This window comes from Phalacrocorax aristotelis, chromosome 17 (genome assembly GCF_949628215.1).
Source record: "Phalacrocorax aristotelis chromosome 17, bGulAri2.1, whole genome shotgun sequence".
NCBI classification, from domain to species: Eukaryota; Metazoa; Chordata; class Aves; order Suliformes; family Phalacrocoracidae; genus Phalacrocorax; species Phalacrocorax aristotelis.
This window is the reverse complement of record NC_134292.1, coordinates 13,424,333-13,447,833: the sequence shown is the minus strand read 5'-3', so window position 1 is coordinate 13,447,833 and position 23,501 is coordinate 13,424,333. Positions and strand designations below refer to the sequence as shown.

The window sequence follows — 23,501 nt, the reverse complement described above, 5'->3', positions numbered from 1 at the left end:
CCTCTTAAAAAGTCCAGACACTGGAGGGACTGAGCTATCGGGAAACTGACCCTGGCCAGGACAGTGACAGTGACAGGGCATGGCTTCACCTCCCGCTCTCGAGCTGCCTAACAGGCAGCGCTGCGCCCTCTCCGCCGCCGGCGCCGCGGACCCGCGGGCTCTAGGACCCGGCGACCGGCGCGGGCCGGGGCACCGCGGCCTGCGCCCTGGTCCGCTGCCGAGGGCCCCCGGGCTGCCGAGGCGCCGTGCTGCAGCGCAGGGGGCGAGGGGGCGGGAGAGTCGCAGCGCACCCCCGGCCACCGTGCGCTCGCCTGGTCCGCGTCAGCAGGGGAGCGCCGAAATCGACGGGAGCGTGGGGGCGCCGCGGCGGGAGGGCGTCCTGATGCCCTTCTCAGGTGTGCCGGGCAGCTTCACCGCCAGCTGCTGCTGGTGCCCGGCGCCTCTGAGAGTCCTCTGGTAACTACCTGGCTGGGGAGCCGCCGAGAGAAGCGGGCGCTCGGCCGGCGGGGTGCGCTCGGAACCACCGCCGCTCCGGGAGCGCGGGCGGCGGGCGGGCCGCGGCCGCGGCGGTGCCGGGCGGCCCCTCCGCTGGGCTTCCTGAGGGGCAGCAAGGCCGGCTGGTGGCGAAGCCGCCGGCCTGGGAGGGGGAGAGGAGGTGCACTCCTCGTCCTTCGGCGGCGGCCTGCCCGACCTGATGGTGACCCTGAAACATGAGAAAAGAGAGAAAACGACTTCAGAGATTTGTCTTAAATAAACCAACAAACAGAAAGTCTCTGAAGAACTCTTCTGGATGAGGTCTGGATGAACCTTCAACCTTTGATAAGGCTACATTTTCTTTTGTTGACATCTGTGTTCTATATATATTCAATTGTACTTACATTTTTGCATATATGTACAGATAGGCATGCGCACGTATTCTCAGAGACCTAAGAAAGTCTTGCCTGTGGGAAAAGAAATTCTTGTCCTTTAACCTTGCCTTAAAAATAACTGAAAACTGTACAGATTAATTGTTCTACTTGGGAAATTTATAATTTTTTAAAAAGCAAGGCATTCTATCTATTGTTTTCTTAAAAACTGGTATCTATTTTTTTTCTTGATCCACTGCTTTACTGAGGTATTTAAAACATTTTAATTACCGAGAATAATTGTTTTTATGAAAATTACTGGCTCAGCCAGTTACCTGCAAAAATAGCTGGAGTTCAGTCAATCCTGTGAAGTTTCCGGTGCTGTTTAGAAGATAATTAATTTGGTTTTAGCTATGTAATACACCCTCACCCTCCCCCAAACCCCCAGGAGAAATACAGTATAATGGTCATGTTTTTTTTTCTCTGTAAGTTACGTATTTAGTGCATTAGTCTTCCTAAAAATACTTACTGAAGTTTTGTCCCCATGTTGGCGTTGCCCTTGGTTGTTGGTTTTTTTTTTCCTAACAGCTAGCATTCTGGTTTGGTATTTATTGGATTTTAGTCAGATTCTCACCCCTCTTTGCATCAACTGTGTCATTGCAAGAAGCCTTCCCTCATTTCTGGTAAGGCAAAACTGTCATTCATGTACCAAATTCTCCACTGCACACTGAGATTCTGCCTGTCTGCTTGGTGTCAGATGCGATGCAGACTACACTTCAGAGAATGTTATTTGTGACACTTCTAGTTTCTTACTTCTAAGTAAAATTTTTATTTTAGTATTTCATCTGCGCACAAACTGTGATAACTGGCTTTTCCTCAGTATTCAATACAATGCTGTCTAGATGTGTCTTGAATTCCATTGCTTTTCATCTGGCAGGCAAGTCACCAAGTGAGCCCGCTATTTTAGTTGCATATTGTGAATGGAAGTCATTCTGGTGTGGCATCTTGATTTGAGAGCAGCATTCCACAGCAAATCTGACCTACTTGCTTGGCTGTCTTTGAACTGACTAGTTTCTGCTGCTTGCAGGCATACTGAACTTTCCACACAAAACTCTCTGCAGATGGCTGAAATTATGTTGTGCTTTACAATCCATTAAATGATCGGTGCACAGCAGGGTAGTAAGAAGCAGCTGAGGGTCTGCTCCTTCTGGGTCCCTTGCCTTGCTAGTATTGTAGGTTTTTCTGAAGATCTGTTTCGCTAAGCCTAAACTACTTTCCTACTTCCTCTCCGCCAATCACTGTAATTTTTAAGGTCTTCATCCATTTTGTCACCAAGCAAATTGTCTGTCTATCTATCTATTTAGTTTAAGAGCTTATATGAAGTACTTTGTCTCTCATTCTGTGTGGGTGTTTTGCAAGCAGGCTGAACTTAGGCCTTGCGAAAGCCTTCAGAGATGGCAAGTATGCTACACTGAATGTTGATTCTCAGGCTTGCGCAGGTAGTGGCCAACCCATACCTCTTCAGGTCTGCACAGGCCCATTGAATGCACAGTGTGAATGGGAAAGCTGGGAAGTAGTAATAGTGAGTAAAGTTTGGCTGTGCACTAGAAATGTTGACGTCTGGGTGGAAGGTCATGCAGACCTTCTGGTTGAGATTCAAGTGGTCTGAATTCTAAGTCCCTAACTAGCTAAATATATTCAAAGGACCAAAACCAATGAGATGATAGAAAATGCAGGCTATGTGGACTTAAATAGAACTTAAGCCATCTTACCCTAGCCCTGTATGTACTTAGGGTTTTCATGACCTCATCACATCTTTTGCAAACATTTAAAAATCCCCAAACTTCAAACTTCAATTTTTGTGGCTTAGCCTGCTTTTGAGAACTTTGCTTCTAGACTTGTCTTTTTTTTTTTTTTTTTTTTTTTTGTAGCTATCCAGTTGTGAAAAAGATGAGTGGTTTTGATTTTGTCTAATAAAAGGAAATCAAACATATTCTCTTTTTGGATCGTTGTTGTCTTATGTAAGTACTTTGTACTGCGTGCCCCTGAAGAACATGAGAGATACATCACTGGTGGAGAGTTATGAAATGGTTTTGCTATAAAAGGAAAGTTCATCCTTTTAAAGTGTCACAGAAAGTGAGTTTGTGGTCTTTTGGGAAAGTCAAGGAGATAAAATGGATTGATAGAGTTATTTTGAAATCTTAATCGTAGTGTTACTTGTCAGGCTCAGATAGATCAGCTGTATTGCTGTCTAAGAGTCTGCAGTCATTTTCAAAGCATATTCCTTGTCAGCAAGGTGCTAAGGATCTCATCTGTCTTTAAGTTTGTTAGAAAGTAAATTTGTTTTACAATGCCTTAATAAAAGTAATGATGAAGAGTCTTTGTTTTGAGAGAAGAATAGCCCTGTTTGAAATCACTCACCAGACTAGTGGTATCTGTACTGTCAATTGAGCTCTTCATTGGTCTTTATATAATCCATACAAAATGGATTTGAATGACCCATACTGTTACACAGGTGGAAGCAGATGAAGGGAGATGTAATTCTCGAAATCAAACAAAGAAAGTAAAGGTTTATTTTGATGAACCTTCAGGTTTTTACCATCCTGTATCTTTTCCAGTGATTAACTTATTTTCGTTAATATTCCCATAATTCTATTTCTCACACTTTCTTCTTTATGGTTTGTAGGCTGTGGGCTTTTTTGTCCGTCCCTTGCTTTAAATATTCTGTCTCTGTTTCTCAGTTCATATTCTTATAAAATCAATTTTTATATATTGTGTTGTTTTTCTTTTCTTTTGGGGGAAGTATGGAACTTGACACAGAATCAGCAGTAGGTACAAATAAAGCTAAGGCAGTTCTGCTATTTGTGTCTGCCAGCCTCCTACTGCAGAGACATGCTGCACCCTGCAACAGAATACTAGAAACATTTATCATTGTGAAAAGCTGCCAACAGGAATCCCAAATTTTAGCTAGACAGCACCAGGCCAGTGTATTTGCAGCATACCTCTTTAGACACTGTTTTCTTAATTTGCTACTACCTTTCTCATTTCCATCTTTGTGTGCTTGTTCTTTGAGAAAACAGCCAAATAATTGTTGACAGCATGGTGTAAGGGAGACAGCATGGTGTAAGGGAGGCAGCCCTTTGTGTAAAAAATATTGTGGTTTTTTGTCATGTTCAAGATTTATTGCAGCATTGAAATCACAGCATACTACAGAAATGCTTGGGTTTTGCAAATGCATAAAAAACCCCAAACTGCAAACTTCAATTTTTGTGGCTCTTTTTCATGCAGAGGCTTTTGTGTTTGCATTCTACGCTGGCTGGAATTTCAGCGTGCTGTTAAACTTCGGTATGGCATAAGACAGGCCTGGAACTTTTTCAGTCTTTCCATTTCAGGAGACAGACATTGATGGAGAAAAAGCTGTTGTTGGAATTGCTAAGATCTGTGCAGAAGCAGGGTATGTTTCTTTGCTGTTTGAAAGAGTGGTTGTGTTTTAAAAATTGGTATTCTTCAGAATGACGGAGAGGCACCGCAGAGCGCATACTTAGGTTTAAGTGAGTGCATGTATTCATATTAACTCTGTTTTATACCTACCACACAGAAGGGAAGAGGAATGGGGTAAATACAACTGCATTAAAGTGGAAATTAAGTACTTTAAGTGGAAGGTTCTTTCTGTTTCATTATTTCCACAGAAGTAGGTTCTTCTGAAGGAACAAGAGAAATTAAGCCTCATTTTTGGCAATCTTGTAAAGCAATCCAGATATTAGAGAGAAGGAAAGTTGTGGTGAGTGCAAAATACTGAGTAGGGGTTATTGTTGGTATGTCTTTAAATACTTTTTTTTTTTTCTTTAGTATGGAAGTTCCTTTTAAGTTCTTTTACTGGGTATGCATACTTATGTTCGTTAGGGTATTTCTTGGTATATAAGCACTGAGCTTTGAGTTTAGTTGAAATTTTCAAGTGGCACATGGTCAGATTTTTGTGTTTGGACATTTAAGTTATGATGTAATGAGCTCTATAAAGGTAGTCTACAAACAAATAAGATATCCTTTACAGTGTGTTATTCTACTGGGCTAAAATCCATTATTTCCATTGATTTCCAAAACTGGAAGATCTTTTCCATGCATGGGAGATAACCCTTCAAAATGACAAACAATATTTAGTGATACAGTTAACTAGTACAAGGCACTGTTTGCTGTAATTAACAAGTTACCTTCTTGGAGTTTCTTGCCTGTAGACATAGGGGGTTTTAGATTTAATTTTTAAAAACAAAGGTGTAGTCAGGGGACAGACTGTAGAGGGTTAACCCATGTCCATACATTTAACATTGAGTAAAAGCACAATAATGTAGTTAATGAACAAAGATTATTCAAAAAATTGTTAAATGTTTCTGATTTAAATTTGATGGCATTATTTCTAGCTGGAAGAACTGTGAAAGGCCACAGTTATCTGTATGAGGAAAAAGGCAGTGTGCAGGAGAAAGCAGGAAGAGATGTTGCTCCAGGAGTGCCCCATGCATGGGGTTCTCACTGTATTTTAGCGCTGGGGCTAAAAACTTGGGGGGGGAAAGCATATTTAAGTTTTGCTTATTGAATGTTATGTTACAGACTTAGATGCAGCCATCAGCTGTCTGGGGACAGAGATACGTTTCTCTAGAAATAACTGCAGGTTTTTGGTGAGAGGCTGGGCATATGGCTATAATTTGTTTGATTTGGACCTGAGGCGCCGTTTGCCAAACTGAGCAGCTGTGGGACATGTAACTTGTAGGTAGTCCTACATGATGACATGAGGTTCTGAATAATAGTATTCTGGGTTCCAAATGCGTTTGATCACTTTATTCATGCTTGCAATTTGCTCAAATCAATCTATCATTAAACTCACAATCCAGCTGTATCGCATTAAGTCCCTGCTTAGCCAAAAAGTCTCTCCCTACCATTTTTAAAATACTTTTTTTTTTTTTAACCCCAAGTTAATTTACTGAGCAGCTGGTAGTGTGACTCCTGAAACACAATGGCAGAATTGACAGCAAAGGCTGACGCTGTGACATAGAAGGAGAAGTAAGAACTGGCGGAGGGTGCAGACTCAGTCAGAATTGCTGCCAGATGCTCCATTATGAAGCTACCCCCAGGTGTCAATATGTCGGAAATTTCACTTACAGAAGATCCAAATGGGTCTTAACTCTAATAAGCTCTACATAATTCTAATTTAGAACTCTAATAAGCTCTAATAATTCTACATTGTCTGAATTTTTTAAAGCAAGGATAATGCTTGACAGAATTCCTCAGTGGTACATCACCAACTTGAGTCCAGCGCGGATCAGCATTTATTAGAAGTTGGTCTTTAGTGGCTTCTTCTGCATAATGGGTACCTTTGCCCTCTTGTATCACTCTTCATTTTCTAGTGGCTGACAGAATAAGCAGAGAGGCCCAGAATTATATGAATTCTGGAAATTGAACTGTCTTTCAACACTAGGGAAGCTTTTCATTAAATTCAAACCTCAAAGTAGAGTTTTAGTATATTACCTGAAGCTGCTATTTTGTAATAATTGTTGTAAAGAAAGATAAGAATATATACACAATCACATAACGGAGTAATTCATTACAGTTACTACATGGATGGCTGCAGTATTTAATAATGCACAGTAATGCAGTGCAGTTCATTACAAAACATACAAGCGATTGAAATTACTGAAGAAATCTGTCTGAACAGAATACATTAATCCAAGTTATGATTACCCATGATACAAGTTGTTACTCTAGCAAAATATTGTTTCATCTTTAGTTGTAATAGTTGATGGTAATACTGGTTTCAATTCCTACTGAAATGTTTTAAAATAAGTTCTTACACAGTCACACTACTTTTGGTCACCTTGCCACGCTTTGATACCCAACGTGGGGGTTCAGACCTCAAAGGTTTATGTCACATGACAAGCGCAAGCTATATTTACCTCCTGAAAAGGTAGAGAACGATAGTGTATATCTGTGTAACAGTAGGAAATGGGGAGAAGCCTCACACAATGGACAGCGCTGTTATTTTGTTATGTGTTAGACTTTTGAAGTCACACAGGTGGAGATGGTTTAAGGCTCAATTGCGACGAAGTGGGCTGGTGCTGGCTGGCAAGCCAAAGACTGCCCACGTGCAGTCTCACTTTTCGGCTTGCCTGGTAAGGTTTCACCCTGCTGGTTGGCTGGTTGCGATTGAACATGACAGAGAATGTCGGTGTGTGAGAGGACTGCACTTGTAAAGATTCTGAGCTGTAGGTGAGCAGGTTGAGAAAACGTTTTATGTGCCTTTACTGAGGCAACGGTAGTAGCATTAAGCCTGATTCCTGGAATGCAGCAGAGACCACAGGTGGATGGGGAGCTGGCGAAGAGTTTTTGCGCCTTCCTGTTGAATAGCAACCAGCTCCGAGATCACGACTCCACGGGAGCCAGCTTCCCCACCTCCCCGCGTTTACCAAGCTGGCGTTCGCGGGGGTGCTGCCCCGGGCCCGGCCCCTCAGGGCGGTGCCGGCTAAAGCCCCTCGCTGCGTGGGGCGCAGGCCCCGTTCGCTCACTTCGCAGCGCGCAGCTCCTGGCTGCGGAGGACGGGCTGCTGGCTCGCAACCCGGGACTACAGCTCCCGGCGGGCCCTGGCGGCGGCGCGGCGGCGGGCGCGGCGTCTGAGTGGCTGGCGGGGCGGGCGCGCGGCGGCCGTGCGCCGGGTAGCGGGATGTGTGCGCGGAGCTCCCGTCGCCTCTCCGGCGCGGGACGGAGCCGCGGGAGCGACGCTGGAGGGGTGAGGCCTCCGGCTGGCCGCCCGCATGGAGCTGAGCAGTGCAGAGGCGGCCTCCACCCGGTTCCTCGGCCTCACTCAGCGGTACCGGAGGCGGGGGCTGAGCTCGGGCGCGACGCGATGCGGTGCGGCGCGGACTCGCGCTGTCGATGGCGGAGGGGCGGTGCTGCGCTTCCACCGGCCGGGGGGGGGCTGGAGGGGCCGCCGGAGCGGCGGCGCCGGGCCGGGCCGGGCGGCGCCGGCGGCTCCCGCGCGGAGGTGCGGCGGGAGCGCTGGGGCTGCAGCCGCATACCCTCGGGTTGCTGCGGGTGGCGTGGGCGGAGCCAGGCGAGTGCCTTCAGGGTCGATTTGGCAGCTTGTTCCGCGTTACGCTCCTGCGGGCAGATACCGCTGGGGTGGCAGCTGCAAGTGCCTGGTTGCCGAGTGTGCTTGTACCCCAGCCTGCCTCTTCAATGCAAGTACTTTAGCCGATAGTGGCCAGTAAAGCTCTAGGTGGTAAGGAGAAGGGAGAGCCCAAAAGGTATGCAGGCTATGTCGTTGTGATCATACAAGTGCAACCTGCAAACTCACCCCCTTCTGCCACTACCCCCCCCGCCCCCCAGGTAAAACGTTTTCCAGTGTCAAACTCCTAACACATAAAACTTGTGATTTGACATTAGGATCCTAAAAATACACGCCTGAGTTTAGATTAGCAAATATATTTAAACTTGCTTTGTTGTTCGACTTTCAGGACTGTTAAATTTTGTAGGAGCTTCTGTTGAAATGGGAAGAAGCTGCTCCTCTTTCCTCTTCCTCATTACTGTACGTTTACAGAACAGCACCCGTGTTCCCAAACAAATGGGAGAGGGAGGCAGAGTATAGTCTAAGTGCGGTACAAATGGGTAAAACCTGTTTTTTTTTTTTTTTTTTAATGGATGGGAAGGAAGGCTCATCTGTATTAAAACACTTGGCAATATTAGTAAATTTTAAATAATTAAGCCCAACTGGTCTGAGCCACTGGTAAACTAACCTAAGTATTTCAGTGCTGGCAGTTCATCTTAATAGGATGAAACTATTTTAAAACTGGCATAACTGGAGCAGCAGTGTTTTTCTGGTGTAGATCAGGTCAGGACTGAGGAAGGATGTAATCCAATAAAGAAAATTAATAAGAAAAGCTAATTTAATCACAGCATATTTTTTTTCATAATGTGGTATGTCAGAGAGTTGATCTGTACAAGTCTTGGTAGTAACCAAAAATGGAGAGCAAAAGAGCTATGCAGGCTAGAATTCTTAGGGGAATATGTGTGCTTATGCAAATAGAATGATAATGTAAATCTTCCCTATGCATAAATTGGGCCTAAGATGCTTAACATTCACATGTCTGTGTAGCATTTATGCCGATGTGAGATCCTGTTTTAAGTGCTTGATATGAAGCAGATGACAAGTATAATGTGAAGTAGAAATGTGATATGAAGTAGTTAGGTTGAGAAGAAGCAGAGATTACCTATTGGGTATAATTCTGATTTTTAAAAGGACTGCTAGCACATTTGGAAGTTAGGTGAGTTCTAGGTACTTCGAATTGGGATGCAAATGGATAAGAATATTAATATTAAAACACTGTTGTTTTCATCGGCATTTTCCTCAGATACACTCCTGTTGTTGAAATAGCAAGAGCGGTGTCAGAAGAATGCTTTTTATACCAAAGGGTGTGGTTTGTGGTGAGATGATGTATTTCCTGAAATTATTGGAATGTAGTTTGTGGAGAGGACAGGAGCATAAACATTTCAGGTGCACAAACTGTTCTTTTTGCTTTTCCTGATCTTGTCTGCATTTTCCATCTATATCGCATGGTCTACAAAAATAGATTATTTCTCCCATGAGACTTGCTTGCTCTTGGTGTTCTTCTCTGCATCATTTGATGAATATACCCTATCTCACTGCATCTGTGTATCTCTGTACCCTCAGCAGGGATACACCTTAGGTAATTGGGCTGGAATGGAGTCCCATGGGTTCGCCTTACAAGGCATGGGTGGATATCACGTCTTTCTCTTTCACCTGTGTCGCCATAGGTGTCTGTGACAGTGGGATTGCTCTGAAGGCTGGCTGTGGTATTGCGTTAACTCTTCTTAAGACCTGATGAACAGTGGTGTGAAGCCTCTGCCACTTCCCTTGCAGAATGTGACAGTGCTGTCTCCTTATTTTATGCATACTGCTGTTGGCTACTGTCTGCATGCTTATTATTGTGTCTATCATGCAATGGCAGAACTCTAAAACAGCCTTCCTCCCTGTCATTCTGTGGCCAGCAAAGCTGGTGAAATGTGCAATGTTGGAGTATGCTGGAGTGCCTCCTAAAGGCAGCTATTTTATGGCTTGTCGTCATGGAAATGCAAAAAAAAAAAAAAAGTCAAAAAGTCTAATAAGCCCACTGGGATTGTTTAGATCAAGAATTTTTTTGAGAATCTGAAATAGAGGACACATGCGTGTGATAGAAACATAGTTTTGTAGACTTCACACCCGTTGTGAAGAGCTTTGTGTTTGCAAGTGCAGGTAAACCATAAGTTTGTGGATCAGACGGTCTCCTTCAGTATCCTTTCTCTCACGGACATCAGGGAGTCTTTATGGTGAACCTTTCTTTGGGCTAATCGGCCTCCAGAACTTTGCCAGAAGCAATACTGAGCATACCTGATAGAGTGTGGAGGACAATCATTTTTTCCAACTTGAGGGGAAAAAAAAAAATTATGGTGGAACCAAAACTTAACTCTGCACCTCACTTTATCTTTTGTTTTGTTGTGAGACACTGGTTGAGAAATGTTACTGCAGTAGTTATTGTTGGGATGTATCTTAATAATCTTAGTCTTTTACCTTAGCCTGCCTCTTCAATGCAGTGTATTTGGTCTGCTCTTAATTTTGCCACTATGTTTTGGACGCTGCTTTGTAGGCTCTTTACCTGGGCTGCCAGGCATATATCTTAATATACGCTTTGAGTTTTTGTATTTCTAAATCAATGGCTTTCACATTGTGTCCTCCTTTAGCTCGATAACCCGTATTTTGTTACATTAGTGCATTAATGTGTTGTATACCTATATCCGTTTCTTAGTTATACAATGTTTGGTTTTGAATCCTCTTTTCATACTTTACTTTTTTAAAGCTTTTTTGTTAGCTTCTGATTTTGTTATCTCTGCTCTACATTAATGTGCTCAGATCTCAGCATGCTTTCCCTGATAGAGTTTAACTTTCACTCAGCTGAAATATCACCAAATTAAGGTATAGGACTTAGTTTGTATGTATGCAGATAGTTCTAAAATGCCCGCATAACTCCCTGGGTTTATTATGCAGGTAATTCAGGAGATGACATTTTCCTCTGGTTTCATGCATTTTGAGGTTAGCTTTGCCACGAGGCAGAAAAGTAGCTTTATAAACCTCAGCTTGCTTTTTCTTCTGCTTTGTGGCGCTATCACATGACTGATGAAAGTCTCTAAAAATTATCCAGGCAGAGATGGTTCCATTCAAAGCACAGTAGGCCAGATGCTCTTTGCAGTGACTTTCTAATTTGTATTATATTTATGTTTGGGGTTGTCCAGATGTCAGACAGATAAACAGTGACCTGGCTTTCCCAAGGCTTGAAAAGATTTATTGTACTACTGACTGTGGTTGGATTTTTTTTTTACCCGCTCATTGAATTGTTGTCTTACATACATTTCTTTTGATCAAAGACTGAATTTCAGAGCTCAGCAACAGCAAAATTTCTCTTGACTGCTGTTTCCATAACATTCTGCCACCAGTACTGCTGGTGATAAGTGCTCATTGATCGGAGTTGCTTTTACAGTGGTTTCTAAGGCAACTAGCACACTAGCCACAAAAATGAATATTGTAGAACAAAAGTAGCACACAAAGAAAATGCTAGCATTACCTGATTTTTCTGTAAAAGTGAAAAAGGAAAAAAAAAAAAAGACCCACAATGCCTTAAAATATATTGCAAATGAGGCATTCAATTTGTTCTGTGAATCATCTGCCAAATTTAATGTGTATCTCAAAATGCAGGAACTCTAAAAATTGCATTCGATGTATTATTATTTCCTAGGTTTTATCTGAGCTTCCTAAATTCTCTCCAAGATGTGTGAAATGGCAAAGGGTCACTTTCAGCCTGTACAAAACAAAACTTCAGAACTCTTTGTTCTAGCTGGAAGAGAAAAGAAAATCTGATGTCTTTCTTTTCATCTGTATAGAAGCTAATCTTGAAATACTTTTACGTTTCTCACTCTTAGTAACTGCAGAGAAAATTTGTTAGCCAGATTTATGTGTTTCCTTCTGAAAGAAAAGATGAGAACTCACAAGTAATAGCTTCAAAAGTTTTCTTTACTGCAAACCATACTGAAGTAAAGTTTGGGGTTTTTTTAATACTTCTCCTCAGATGATGCAAAGATGGAAGATGATGCATTTGCAATAAAATCTAAAACATGCATGATTTCTTGTAAATGGCATTTAAGAGTAGGATGAGAAGAGACTGTCCAAATACACTTCAAGTGAGTGTGTCAATTAATGCTACAGAACCACATGAAGTAGAAGGTAACTGTAACAGAAGAGGCGTTGAGATGTGCAGGTCACAGGTACACTCAGTCTTTTCACTACTCTGGGCCATCTTGTCTGTGTTGCGGCCTCAGAGGAGCAGCTGTAAGTGTGGTGCGCTACAACTTCTGTGCAACAACGTGGCCGTATTGCATGGCAAGGTTCGCTCAAAGGTCCAACAGCCGTGGTGGTAGGTGTATAAAAGTATTGGACATGAAGTCCTCGTGGTGTGTGATTGCTTAAGATTTGAACCTACTTCTGGATGCTCAGACTTACTGACTTAAGAACAGTTTCTTCTGTTAGTCTCCATTAAGATTGTTTCATCTTTTTCCAGTTGATAAGGCTCTGAAAATTCTCGGTGTCACAAATGTGAAAAGATAGGTAGGGATGTGCTGCTGCAAACTTTGAAAATTCCGTCTTCTGGGCATGCTTTTCTAAGGTAGCAGCCTGAAGTAGCCTTACTCACTGGAATTGACTCTTACTGTGGCTCACTTGTAATTTGTGTCTCTAAGGTTTTAATACTGTTTCTCTTCTCATTTTTCCTCCAACTGCTTTCTGTCTTGCTGTGGAGAAAAAGGAGGAGTTACTGTTGTTACTTCAATTAGAGTACAAGCTGTGTGAACTACAGGCTTTAACATTTGTTTTTTTCATCCCAAGTATGTTAAGGCTCTGAAATACTTATGTCTACAAACAGCACATCATAAGAAAGATCAAATTGTAGCTGCTTTGATGACAAGAGCTCTTAGATCAGAACCCAAGCCCAACTTCCTCTTGTATCACAGACTTTTTCCATTTCTGCTGTGCAGATTCCTGATACGGGAACTTAACTGTTTTCCTGGAAGGTGGGTCATGCCGATTCTCTGGAAAGTTAAGAGTAATAACTGTCCCCAGTCAAACATAAGTTAGTGGTGCCAGCAACCACAAGCTGAAAGCTTAAGTCATTGTATTTGTGTTTAGGACAGAACACTTCCAACTGAATGATTATTTGGAGCTTGTAAAAATTGCATCTAATGTGGATTAGCCTCATTTTTTGTAGGCAGTTTTCCTCAAGTCACTCATATTACTGCTGCTGTGGCATGTATGTGCCCCCATAGGTGTTGGAACGCAGACTATGGCTTCACTTTCCTTCAGGGGTCAAACTGCCTGCATATGGTCATTTTTGCTTAGGAAGCAGTATAGATGTGTTTGTGTGACAAGGGATCTTGCTGAAAGGCAGCTGACTGAGAAAGTACATGCTATAGGTTACCTGAAGCAGTAGTGTCATCTGGAGGTTTTATTCACATGAAATTAGAAACACAGCTTTGTTGTTGCAGCAGCTAACGTTCCTGCTTCAGTGTTTGTGTCATTTAAAATTACTGTTATTGTCATGTTCTTATCCTTCCTGCATAATTTACGTACTGGAAGAGAATACTAGGATTATTTTGGTGAGTTTTTTATTAGATACCTCTGTTTGTATTCCTTCTCCTTGAGTAATGACACGAAATCCAAGTGGACAGAACTCAGAAATAAGAATCATGTTTAATAAATGCTAAGTACTTATAAATACAAATCCAGATAGAAAGCTGTCTAAAAATTAAAATGTTTGAGTCCAGTGTTGCAGTATCTCCTACAGTCAGGAAGTGTGTATGAGGCTGTTGCATTAAAATTTAGATATTTCCTGTTTATCGATGTAACATTGCAATTTACAGTACTGATAATTCTCAGAAAATTTGTTATTGCCAGACAGAGGGTTTCTTGTTGTTTTCTTTTGTTTGGTGGTTTTCCATAAAATTAAAATACTTTATTTTCATTACTCCTGACTGAAGGGTGAACTGTAAGTTTGGAATATGATGGAGGGATTGAGCTGCTAGCCCTGGTACAGACTGGGTAGTCAAAGATTATGTTAAATTTGCATCTAAATCTTTATTAAGCATGTATTTTTAACACGTATATCCCTATTGCAAAGGCAGGAGGCTTAGTGTTTATAGGTAGAGAAGGTGTTTGCTATCTGTCTTGACCTTATGAAGCACACGGTGATGTGCTTAATGTGTTTTGATGGTATGAGATTATATGTGATAATGCACGTAGAGTTTGAACTTCATGTTGCAGGATTACTTTTGCTTGCTTGACAATTTTATCTTTGTTAAGATTGGTGGGGGGAAACCTATGAAATTCTGTTCTTTCCTTACACGTCTGAATTAAAGTAATTGTTTAGTTTCTCTTCGTGTGTAGGGTAAAAAAAAAGACTCTGAAAAAAACAGTAGCAAGGTACTAAGCACAAGCTTAATGAGTATAGTGCAGTCATCCTGTTCGAGGCATTAAATTTACTGTAGGTTTTTCTTCCCTTAGACTAAATGCAAATTTAAAATGTGGTTGTAAGCCACCACCACTTTGGAACTCTGATCACGTCATGACCAAATATTTAATTTAATCATAGCTTTTGCTTCCAGTCAGGACACAGACATTTCCTTTGGGGGTAATATGAAAGCCAGACTGCAATGGCTGCTACAGATTGTGCACGTTGTAGGGACTGTTCCCTGCAGTAACGAGTTTATGCACTGCAAACCTTGTTTAGCAGGAATGATATTTGATTATGGCAGGGAACAGCGTTGCAGGAGAACTAAGGCTAGTTGACTTGTGTACACTGATGAAGCGTTTCTATTCCAGCTCTGTCTCTGAAGATCTGGGTTGCAGACGTGGAGAGTTTAGCAGAAAGCATTATGGATCTGTGGAGCTTGTAAGTTTACATAGCCTGTCCTTTAATTTTAGCAGCTTATAATGCAGAGCTCAAATAATTTTCATTTCCAGGTGAAAAATTGGATCTAGTTTGGAAAATGTGGTTTCTAAGCTGGACTTGCAAGTTATAGGGTAATAAAAGAGGCTTCAGAATAGATATGTTAGACCTGTGCTAGGAAATCTTTTTACTGCCTTATTTATGAATACTTCATCATAATGGGACAGGAAGCGTTATATAAATATTGTGTTTAATCCCCTGATGGAAATTGAGCCTTTTTCCCTCTTGTAAGCTGAAGACTGCAAAATATTAGGGTAGTATTTTATGAGGTACTTGCAATTATATGAATTAAAAACTGTGTGCGTACTCGTGTGTACATATATATGTACACATCTGATTTTGTGTGTGCATGCCTCAGAGTAGTGGGAGATGTTTTAAAAGTAAAAGAACTAGCCAGAATAAGGATATTGAAAACTGTTCACAGAATCACAGACTGGTGGGGGTTGGAAGGGCCCTCTGAAGATCACCCTGTCCAGCCCCCTGCTTGAGCAGGCACCCCCAGAGCAGGGGGCACAGGACCGCGTCCAGGCAGGGTGTGAATGTCTCCAGGGAAGGGACTCCACAGCCTCTCTGGGCAGCCTGTGCCACTGCTCTAGCACCCGCAAAGTAAAGAAGTTTTTTCTCATGTTTAGCTGGAACTTCCTGTGTTTCAGTTTGTGCCCGCTGCCCCTTGACCTGTCATTGGGCACCACTGAAAAGAGTCCAGTCCCATTGACCTGACACCCACCATTTAGATATTTAGACATATTGATGAAATCCCCCCTCAGTCTTCAATCCCCCCTCAGTTCCCTAAAATCTTTCAGTTATTCTGCATTTGCTTCAAATTCAAAGGTTAAGTTGGTGCTTCGTTTTTCTCATACATAAATTTATTCTCCACTGTGAAAATAACATCATGCCAGCAGTTAAAGTAACATCACTCTGGGTACAGGACCATAATTAAATTACATAAATTAACCATAGGAAAACAGAAGTAGGGAGGGGTAAAGAAACTGAACTCCAACTACCTTACTGTGGGAAGAAATCCCTAATTTTCTACTAGCTATAGTTATAATTTAAAGTTCTTGGATAGTATATTTAGTAATATGTGTGTAAAATTGGTGTAAATTGATGGCTTAGTTGCTGGAAGTTGCATTGCAAGAACACCAGGTTGGTTTTGGGTTTTTTTTTCCCTTTCCATACATTCCACCTATTGGATGAGGTGTTTTAATCGAAAACCCAAGTGAACTGCTTTCTGCTAAGAGGCTCTGTCATTACTAGTACTCAGATTCTTTTGCTGGAAAAGAAAAATTTATTGGTAATTTTAAATTTACAGTAAGGTCACACAAATGGTCTTGACTTTTGATTGGTTTTCTTATATTTCTGCTAGTATTTTATGAAAGCGTGGGTTTTTTTGTCTTTTGATGTACAAATATGTAATGGTGTGTGTTACTCTTCTAAATTTCTAAATATTTAATATTGAACCTTCCACAGCAGCATCTCAATTGCTCAATTATTTCCACCTTTTATTTATTACAACACAATTACTTTGTCTCTGCCCTAAACACTTTTTCCTATGTGTTTCCCACTGGTGTAATAAGACCAGTTGTCCACATAATTTCTCTTACAGTTTATACAAGGCAACAGGATGTGTTGGAGTTTTTGCCATGTTAGTTTATTCTGACATGACCTCAGATCACTTCAAAGCAAGAAGCAGAGAGAACTTCAAAATGTTGTCATAACTCTTCCACCAAGTAAATGGAAAAAGTATTATCCTGGAATAACATGGATTGCTAGAGGGAAGCAAGGAATGATATACCTTTGCATTATTGTTGTTCAGATCCCATTTCATAAGTTTGGTATGATATGTCACAATCTCATTTTTTACAGTTTTGAGAAGAGTAACATGCAATATCGTTGTCAATATTCTCCTCCTCTTCTCTTGTAGGCATCCTAAGCAGTGTTGCTGAACGTGCCAGAATTGTCATGTTATCCTATGTTTTACTGACTTCTCAAGAGCTGTTTTAACAACAAAGATAGTTTCGGTGTTCTGGGAATCCCTGGATTCCCCTATAAAAAGACCAGGCAGTCTTCCCAGAGTATTCACAAAACTATTGAAGTCTTCAACTGGAAACAAACCATATTTTCTGATGTTAATGCTGGAAGCAGACCAGGACATCTCCTCTACTTTACGTCGTTCAGTATTGTCACTGAGTATTATGTTTGGAGATTCTTGCTGCTCTCTGTCTCTGGAAACAAATAAATAAAATGCAGTAAAAGACTGCTAGTCCCAGTGATACTGCCAACAGGTAGAGTTTTAGGCTTAGCAGAGCTGAGAAGATAAGAATCGTCATGCCTGTAAACCCATTGTTTTGAAAGGAGCAAGCTTCGATGTCAATTTCTGGAAACAGGACAAGTTCCTCTCTAGGCATTCTGTGTGTTGGTGCAGCTAAAATCTGAGACAGGAGAATTTCTTATTAGTATTGGGATCTACCAAAAGGGTGAACTGCTCTCCTGTTTATGCCTCCTTAGAGTTATAGTTGGGTCATTCCAAATCTGTAGTCAAATTAGTAATAGCTGTGCTGATCCCTTCTCTGTGGGTAGTCATATGATGCCTGGGAGAAGAAACTGTAGTAAGCTTTGATTGCTGATCATATGGCTATTTTTAGAAATAGAACTTCTATCTTAAACTCTCTTATAGCTTATATCTAGTGATGCTGATGGAGCCATTCAAAGAGCTGGACGGTTCCGTGTGGAAAATGGCTCCTCTGGTGAGGTAAGTGGCTAAAGATACTCATAGAACGCTGAAAAAATAATTCAGCTTCAGTTGTTCTTACCACTGAAAGATGTAGTTGCAGTCAATTACTAAGAAGGAGAACTTGAAAAATGCTAAAAATACGAGAATGTAAGAATCTGAGAGGAGGGAGATGGTCGGGTTTTTCTCCCCAAAGTCTAGCTTAGCTCTTCTTTCAGGAGTATGCAATCTCAACAATTTTATTTTTCAAGGGAAGAGCTGGTATTTTGTTTAGCTTTGGTAACATTTTTCTCACCTGATCACATTAGAAGAAAAATACTTATCCTCTGAATAACACTTTGCAGTCTCTAGTTCGTTACTTTATATTGGTGTCCTGATGATACTACTATGTTCGAGCTAACTTTTGTGATTTTAAGTTTTGGTGTGATGAGGTTATAGCTTCATTTTCCACACACCCCCCTTAGTTGTCTTTTGGCAGCTGTGCTTATTTTTAAATAAGAGATAAAGAAGCCAAGTGGAGCCTGAGAGCATAATTCCCTGCAGATTCCTGTGCTGTTAAACCCGCACTGTGTTCCTGCAACAATTCCAGTGACACTTAGGTTTCTACTTATCTTCAATTTTTATCTTCCTTTGCAAAACTTTTTCAGCTGTAAATATCTTAATATTGAAGGACAGAAGACCTCATATTCTTGAAATATATGTAAAGCCTTGGTAAGCTTGTATTGAGCTAATATTAACATTAAACTATTACTGATCATCTGTTTACATCAGCACTGGGTGCAGAGTTTAAAGCAATCTAACTATTCTGCATTGCTTCTCTGTGGGGTCATGTTCTGTACACAGTCTTTTTAGTTCAGTTTCATGCAGTTCAAAAACTGATTAGCTTGTATCACAGAAAGATTCTCTGAGTGATGAATTGACACATGGTGGATGGATATGGAGAGTGGCTTTTTCTCTGCATAAGTTAGTTCTTAGTGGAAAAGGACTTGAGGGATGCTTGGGAATTTACCTTAACTGGCCAATCCGTAAACAACACTGAAGAACTTCCAGAGTGTGCTGTGGTCTAGTGAGGAGTCATTGATGATTATTTTGGGAAGAACTGAGAAAATGAAACCTGGAGGCAGAATTCTGTTTATTAATTTTTAAGTTTTATAAGCACTGGTCTTCAAATTCCACATTGAAATATTTTCTTTTCAGTGGAATACTAAGCTATTACCTGTAACGGTGGTACAATAGGAAAAGACTGTAGTTACTTGGAAAGAAAAGAGGGGGAAAAGAAAGGAGAGGGAGAAATTTTAGTTTCAGCTGCACAAAAACTGATTTCAGAATCATTCTTTGCTTTTTAAAAAACAGTATACAACTAAAACTTCTGGCGAATCAGCCACTCTGACTGGCTTTTGTCTATATTATGTTCTCCCCCTTTTTTTTTTTCTCTTTCACTTGGCATTTGATCTAACAGCTCCCAATTCTATTTCAGAATACAGACTACACTCCGGGTACGTGGCACAGAACAGACGTGCATTTGGAAAACCCAGAGTATCATACAAGATGGTATTTCAAATATTTTTTAGGGAAAGGTAATTACCTTTTTGCAAATAGATTGAAGTTTTGATCAAGGAAAATGCAATGTAGCTTTCAATTGCTATTATTTAAATATGGAAAAACTATGGTATTAATTTGGTATTAATACATTTTCTCTCCTTTATGGGAAACAAGTTCTCATTTCATGTATTTTAACCTGAAGACAGAGGATTGGTTCCTCTAAGTGGTGGAACCCCTACTACCAAAAAGGGATGTTTTGAAACCCTTCTTGGCCTTGAAGGCTGTACCTGTCTCTTGGGTTATTGGTTTGTTTTTTGGTTTTTTTTAACACATCTGTATATAAATACATAGTCGTTTATGTATATAAGTATATATTTTTACATATGAATACATATATTTATATATTTATACACGTCTCTGTGTGTGTGTGTCCACATGCAAATGCGTGTTTGTGCATTCTTTACGGTTGATAATGCTTCTTGTTTTTCCCTTACAGTTCATCAAAATTATGTAGGTACAGATGCAGAGAAGAACCCTTTCTTTCTGTCTGTTGTACTGTCTGACCAAAATAATCAGCGTGTTCCTCAATACCATTCAATACTCTGGAGAAAAACAGTAAGAAACACACACTTAATTGCTTCTCTGACTTTTTTTTTTTGTTTGCTTGTTTGCTTTGGATATATTTATCATACACCTTTTTGATTTCTTCAGGATTTCAGTATTTAATACATATATTAATTGTATAAAATAAGAACATATAATTCTACCATAGTAGATAAAACGAAGCTAGCTTTGTAGATAACATTATACTAAACTTTGACAGAAATCTGTGATGGCAGATATTTGTAATTGTTCTTACCTGCAACTCTGTTATTTTTAGAAATATTGCCTATATTGTTCTTAATTACGTCCTCTGATGAATTTAGGCAACGACTTCATACTGCTTTTAGGATTTTCTTATACAACATTAAGAAAATAGGCAGGTGTGATACTGGTTTCACTAATAGTGTTTAATGAATTATTTTTTTCACTTAATGTTCCATAAAAGCCTTTTATCCAACCAATTGATTTAAAACTCTCCTGTAATGATGCATGGGTTGTTGTTGTTGTTGTTTTTGTGGTTTTCTTTTGTTTTGGTTGGGTTTTTTGGTAAAAAGAAATAGTTTGTAATGTCTGCTAGTTTCAGCAGCCCTCATACCACTTGCCAAAGTAGTCAAAACTTAAGTAAAAAAAATAATTTTGCACCATCCATGACTTTTTCAGCTTTTCTTCTTCCCCCCCATCCCCCAACCAGTATTAAATATGGCTAAGTAAAACTAGAGTGGTTTTGTTCTTTGTTTTTTTTAACTTAACTGTTTTTATTAATATACCTATTTGTATATACAGAAAAAGTCAGTATGTCCTGTAATATCTCCTAGCTTTTTTCTTTTTAGGGTACTCAAAAAATATGTCTCCCTTATAGTCCCACAAAAACATTATCAGTGAAATCTATATTAAGGTACGTATTTAAAATAAGTTATCAGTTAAGATATTTGTCTCTATGCCTTTTCCTGTAATTCAGAATTTGTGTTGCATGGTTTTCATGATAGATTTATAAAACAGGTTTACAAACCTTAATCAATGAAGGCAGCAAAACGTGGTTTTAAAGCCTGTTCTGGAATAGACAAAGTGACAACTTAAAATGGAGAAAAATTCTTAGCACTTTTTCTTCTGCAGAGGGATTAGTTTCAAGTTAATTGGAAAACAGGTGCTAAGTGGAACTGCAGTGGGTGAGAATAAATATCTTTTTCTATTAGATAGACAGTATACAGACCTAAGGAACAACAGATTTTGACTAGAGGGGTGGTTGTTACGTGGTCCTAGCAGGAGAAAGCAAACAGGGAAGAAACCAAGAATTATTTATTCACTTGATTGTCTCCATGTAAGTCTCACTATGGGTGTGTTACACACACTGCCAGTGAAGCCAAGAAAATTCCTTCCCCCAGCCAGAGTGTGTATGGGCTTGCTCATACTCTGTCCTGCCTCTTTTGTGACAGGGGAAAATATAAAGTGAGCAAGCCCAACATCATTTCTATTTCCTTCAACATTATAATCAGCTGAAATGTCAGAGCACCTGTTTGCAAAGTGTTAATTAAAATTTAATCTGCAGTTTTTACGATCTAAGTGTGGTGTGTTTACTCACATCCCTCACTGACATCGTCTTCAAACGCATCTTCTGTAAGGATTTTTTCCTCTTCTAGAAACCCGCAGAAAGTGCCTTCATTTACTGAGCAGGTAGTGTGTACCAGATAAATAGGCAATCTGCAGATCTTCAGAACCTTTGATCTGTATACAGTATGAGTGAATGTCTCTTGCTTGGTTGAAGCTGGTCCACTGGATAACACTGCCAGTTCCGATGTGAGAAGAGAATTCTGGGAACAGGGCATGTGTTGTGATGAGAAGTCAGTACCACCAGATCTGGATTTTCCTACAACTGTACAAGATTTGTCAGAGGTCCCAGACCACTGAATTTCAGAGAGGCATTGAGCCTCACTTCTTAATTCTGATTTCCTGGGCTGTGGCTCTGGTTTGCCATGTCAAGATGGTAAGTTGAAAACCCTTGAGATCTCTTTCATCTTATTCATCAAGATGGGCTAAAATCCCATCTTCTAACTCCTACAGCACTGGCTTGAATAGAATTCGTAGTTGTCAGTACTGCATGCTGTACCTGCATAAGCACCTTATCTCCCATGCCTGCCTACCAGTCACTGAAATATGTCGTCCTAACATCCCTTTCTAATCCAGCCTCTCCTTCCACTCTTACCCACATTTACCTTTTTGGTCAGGCATCCCAGAGTGGAGAAACTTTGTCTTCTGTTAGCTAGGGTTATAACTCTCTTGCTAAAATACCATCGTGTTCCATCCTGTGATGCTCCAGTATTTTACAGAGGAAAATGCAGGCTTGTTTCAGACCTTGTTCCCCACTTCTCCCAGGGTCTGTGTCACCTCTGATCAGCTGGATAAATGTCATCTGCTTTTGCTTCCTTGGGCTTGGACTAAAATCTCTTCCCTGACTTTTCTTTTGCTTTTACAGTCCTTGAGCCTTCCCTCCTTGAGCCTGATTGATACTCCTTTGACATTTCACCCTGTTCACAGCCAGTGTGAGTCTAGGTACAGCCTGTCTTAAAGAATTTTGCTTACATTTACAAACTTGTTTTTTCTAAATTGATTGGAATATTTTAATCCCTTTCAAAAGGAACTAAAGCAAATCCTGTCTGCATTGTGATCTAGCATAAGCAATGATGGAAAGGTGCATAAGATTTGACCTCCCTGTTGCTTCACTGTACCCCAGACAGACTGCATTTGGCACTCCGTGACATGCGGCACAGTTCTATATATTAGTGCTAGGGGAAAAAGCTGGGCAAAAATAATAGTAAATGCAGAAACACGAGTTAGGAAAAAATGCTATAAATTAGATATTTCTGTTTATTGAGGCAGTTGATCTTGCTGCTGACTGACTTTTTTCTGGTTTTGGATTTTTGGCATGTCAATTTGCTGCTGAACTGCTTGTTTTTCATTTGACTTCCTTTGAGTTATTTTAGAATAGAGAGAGGAAAAGCTTACAAAATAGAATAGGTTATTGAGTTCTCCTAAAATGCTCACAATTATTATGTATAAAGCTGAAGTGAAGGGTGATGGAACACCATACAGAAAATCTAAACCTGATCTCCATACAGGGTCTTACTAATTTCTGGTTTTAAAATCCAAAAGAAGTTCAGGAAGCCTTTAAGGTTCATATTGTGGGAAAGAAAATTTTCCACATAAGAGAGTCTCTTCGAACAATTCCTTTTGTAACCAGTTCTAACTGCAACCGGTTAGTGGTTCAATGTTGAAATGTATACTTGCCCTTCCATAAAGCAGTATTTAATTTGCATTTCAGTGCTATGAATCTTGACAAATTTGAGAAAAGCCCAAGGGAAATTTTTCATCCTGAGATACAAAAGGTAGGAGGTGACTTCTTTTTTTTTGTTTACTTGCTTTTCGTTATTACTTTCTGGAAAAATAAGTAATTAAGTGTAAATGCTACTTGTTTATTTCTTTCAGTAGCAGGATAATAATGATGGGTAGGGTTACATGATACTACAAAGTAAGCTGTGTTTATCAGTTGAACTGCCCACTTAAAAACAAAACTTAAATATACAAGGATGTTACAGTTTTATATGTGTTATCTTTAATACCAGTGTGCTAAAGATATTGTTTTGTTTACAGGATTTATTGGTTCTTGAAGAGCAAGAGGTAAATATAAACTTACCGCTC

General features: G+C 40.4%; 1 protein-coding gene across 10 annotated transcripts in view; it reads left to right on the top strand.

The window, feature by feature from the left end:
- The first annotated feature begins 200 nt into the window (after window positions 1–200).
- Window positions 201–23,501, top strand: part of GARNL3 (GTPase activating Rap/RanGAP domain like 3) — a 60,477-nt gene continuing 37,176 nt past the window's right edge. For 3 of the 10 annotated variants that reach the window (XM_075111959.1, XM_075111955.1, XM_075111954.1), the window contains exons 1-8: window positions 203–456; window positions 14,806–14,875; window positions 17,610–17,684; window positions 19,141–19,240; window positions 19,702–19,820; window positions 20,639–20,703; window positions 23,125–23,188; window positions 23,454–23,480. In XM_075111959.1, coding sequence (XP_074968060.1) covers window positions 383–456; window positions 14,806–14,875; window positions 17,610–17,684; window positions 19,141–19,240; window positions 19,702–19,820; window positions 20,639–20,703; window positions 23,125–23,188; window positions 23,454–23,480 — 594 coding nt within the window. In that variant the 5' untranslated portion in view covers window positions 203–382. Of the gene's footprint in view, window positions 796–7,507; window positions 7,699–14,805; window positions 14,876–17,609; window positions 17,685–19,140; window positions 19,241–19,701; window positions 19,821–20,636; window positions 20,704–21,570; window positions 21,790–22,278; window positions 22,356–23,124; window positions 23,189–23,453; window positions 23,481–23,501 lie in introns of those variants that run through there. The other 7 variants (XM_075111960.1, XM_075111958.1, XM_075111956.1 and 4 more) reach the window with 7 other exon arrangements.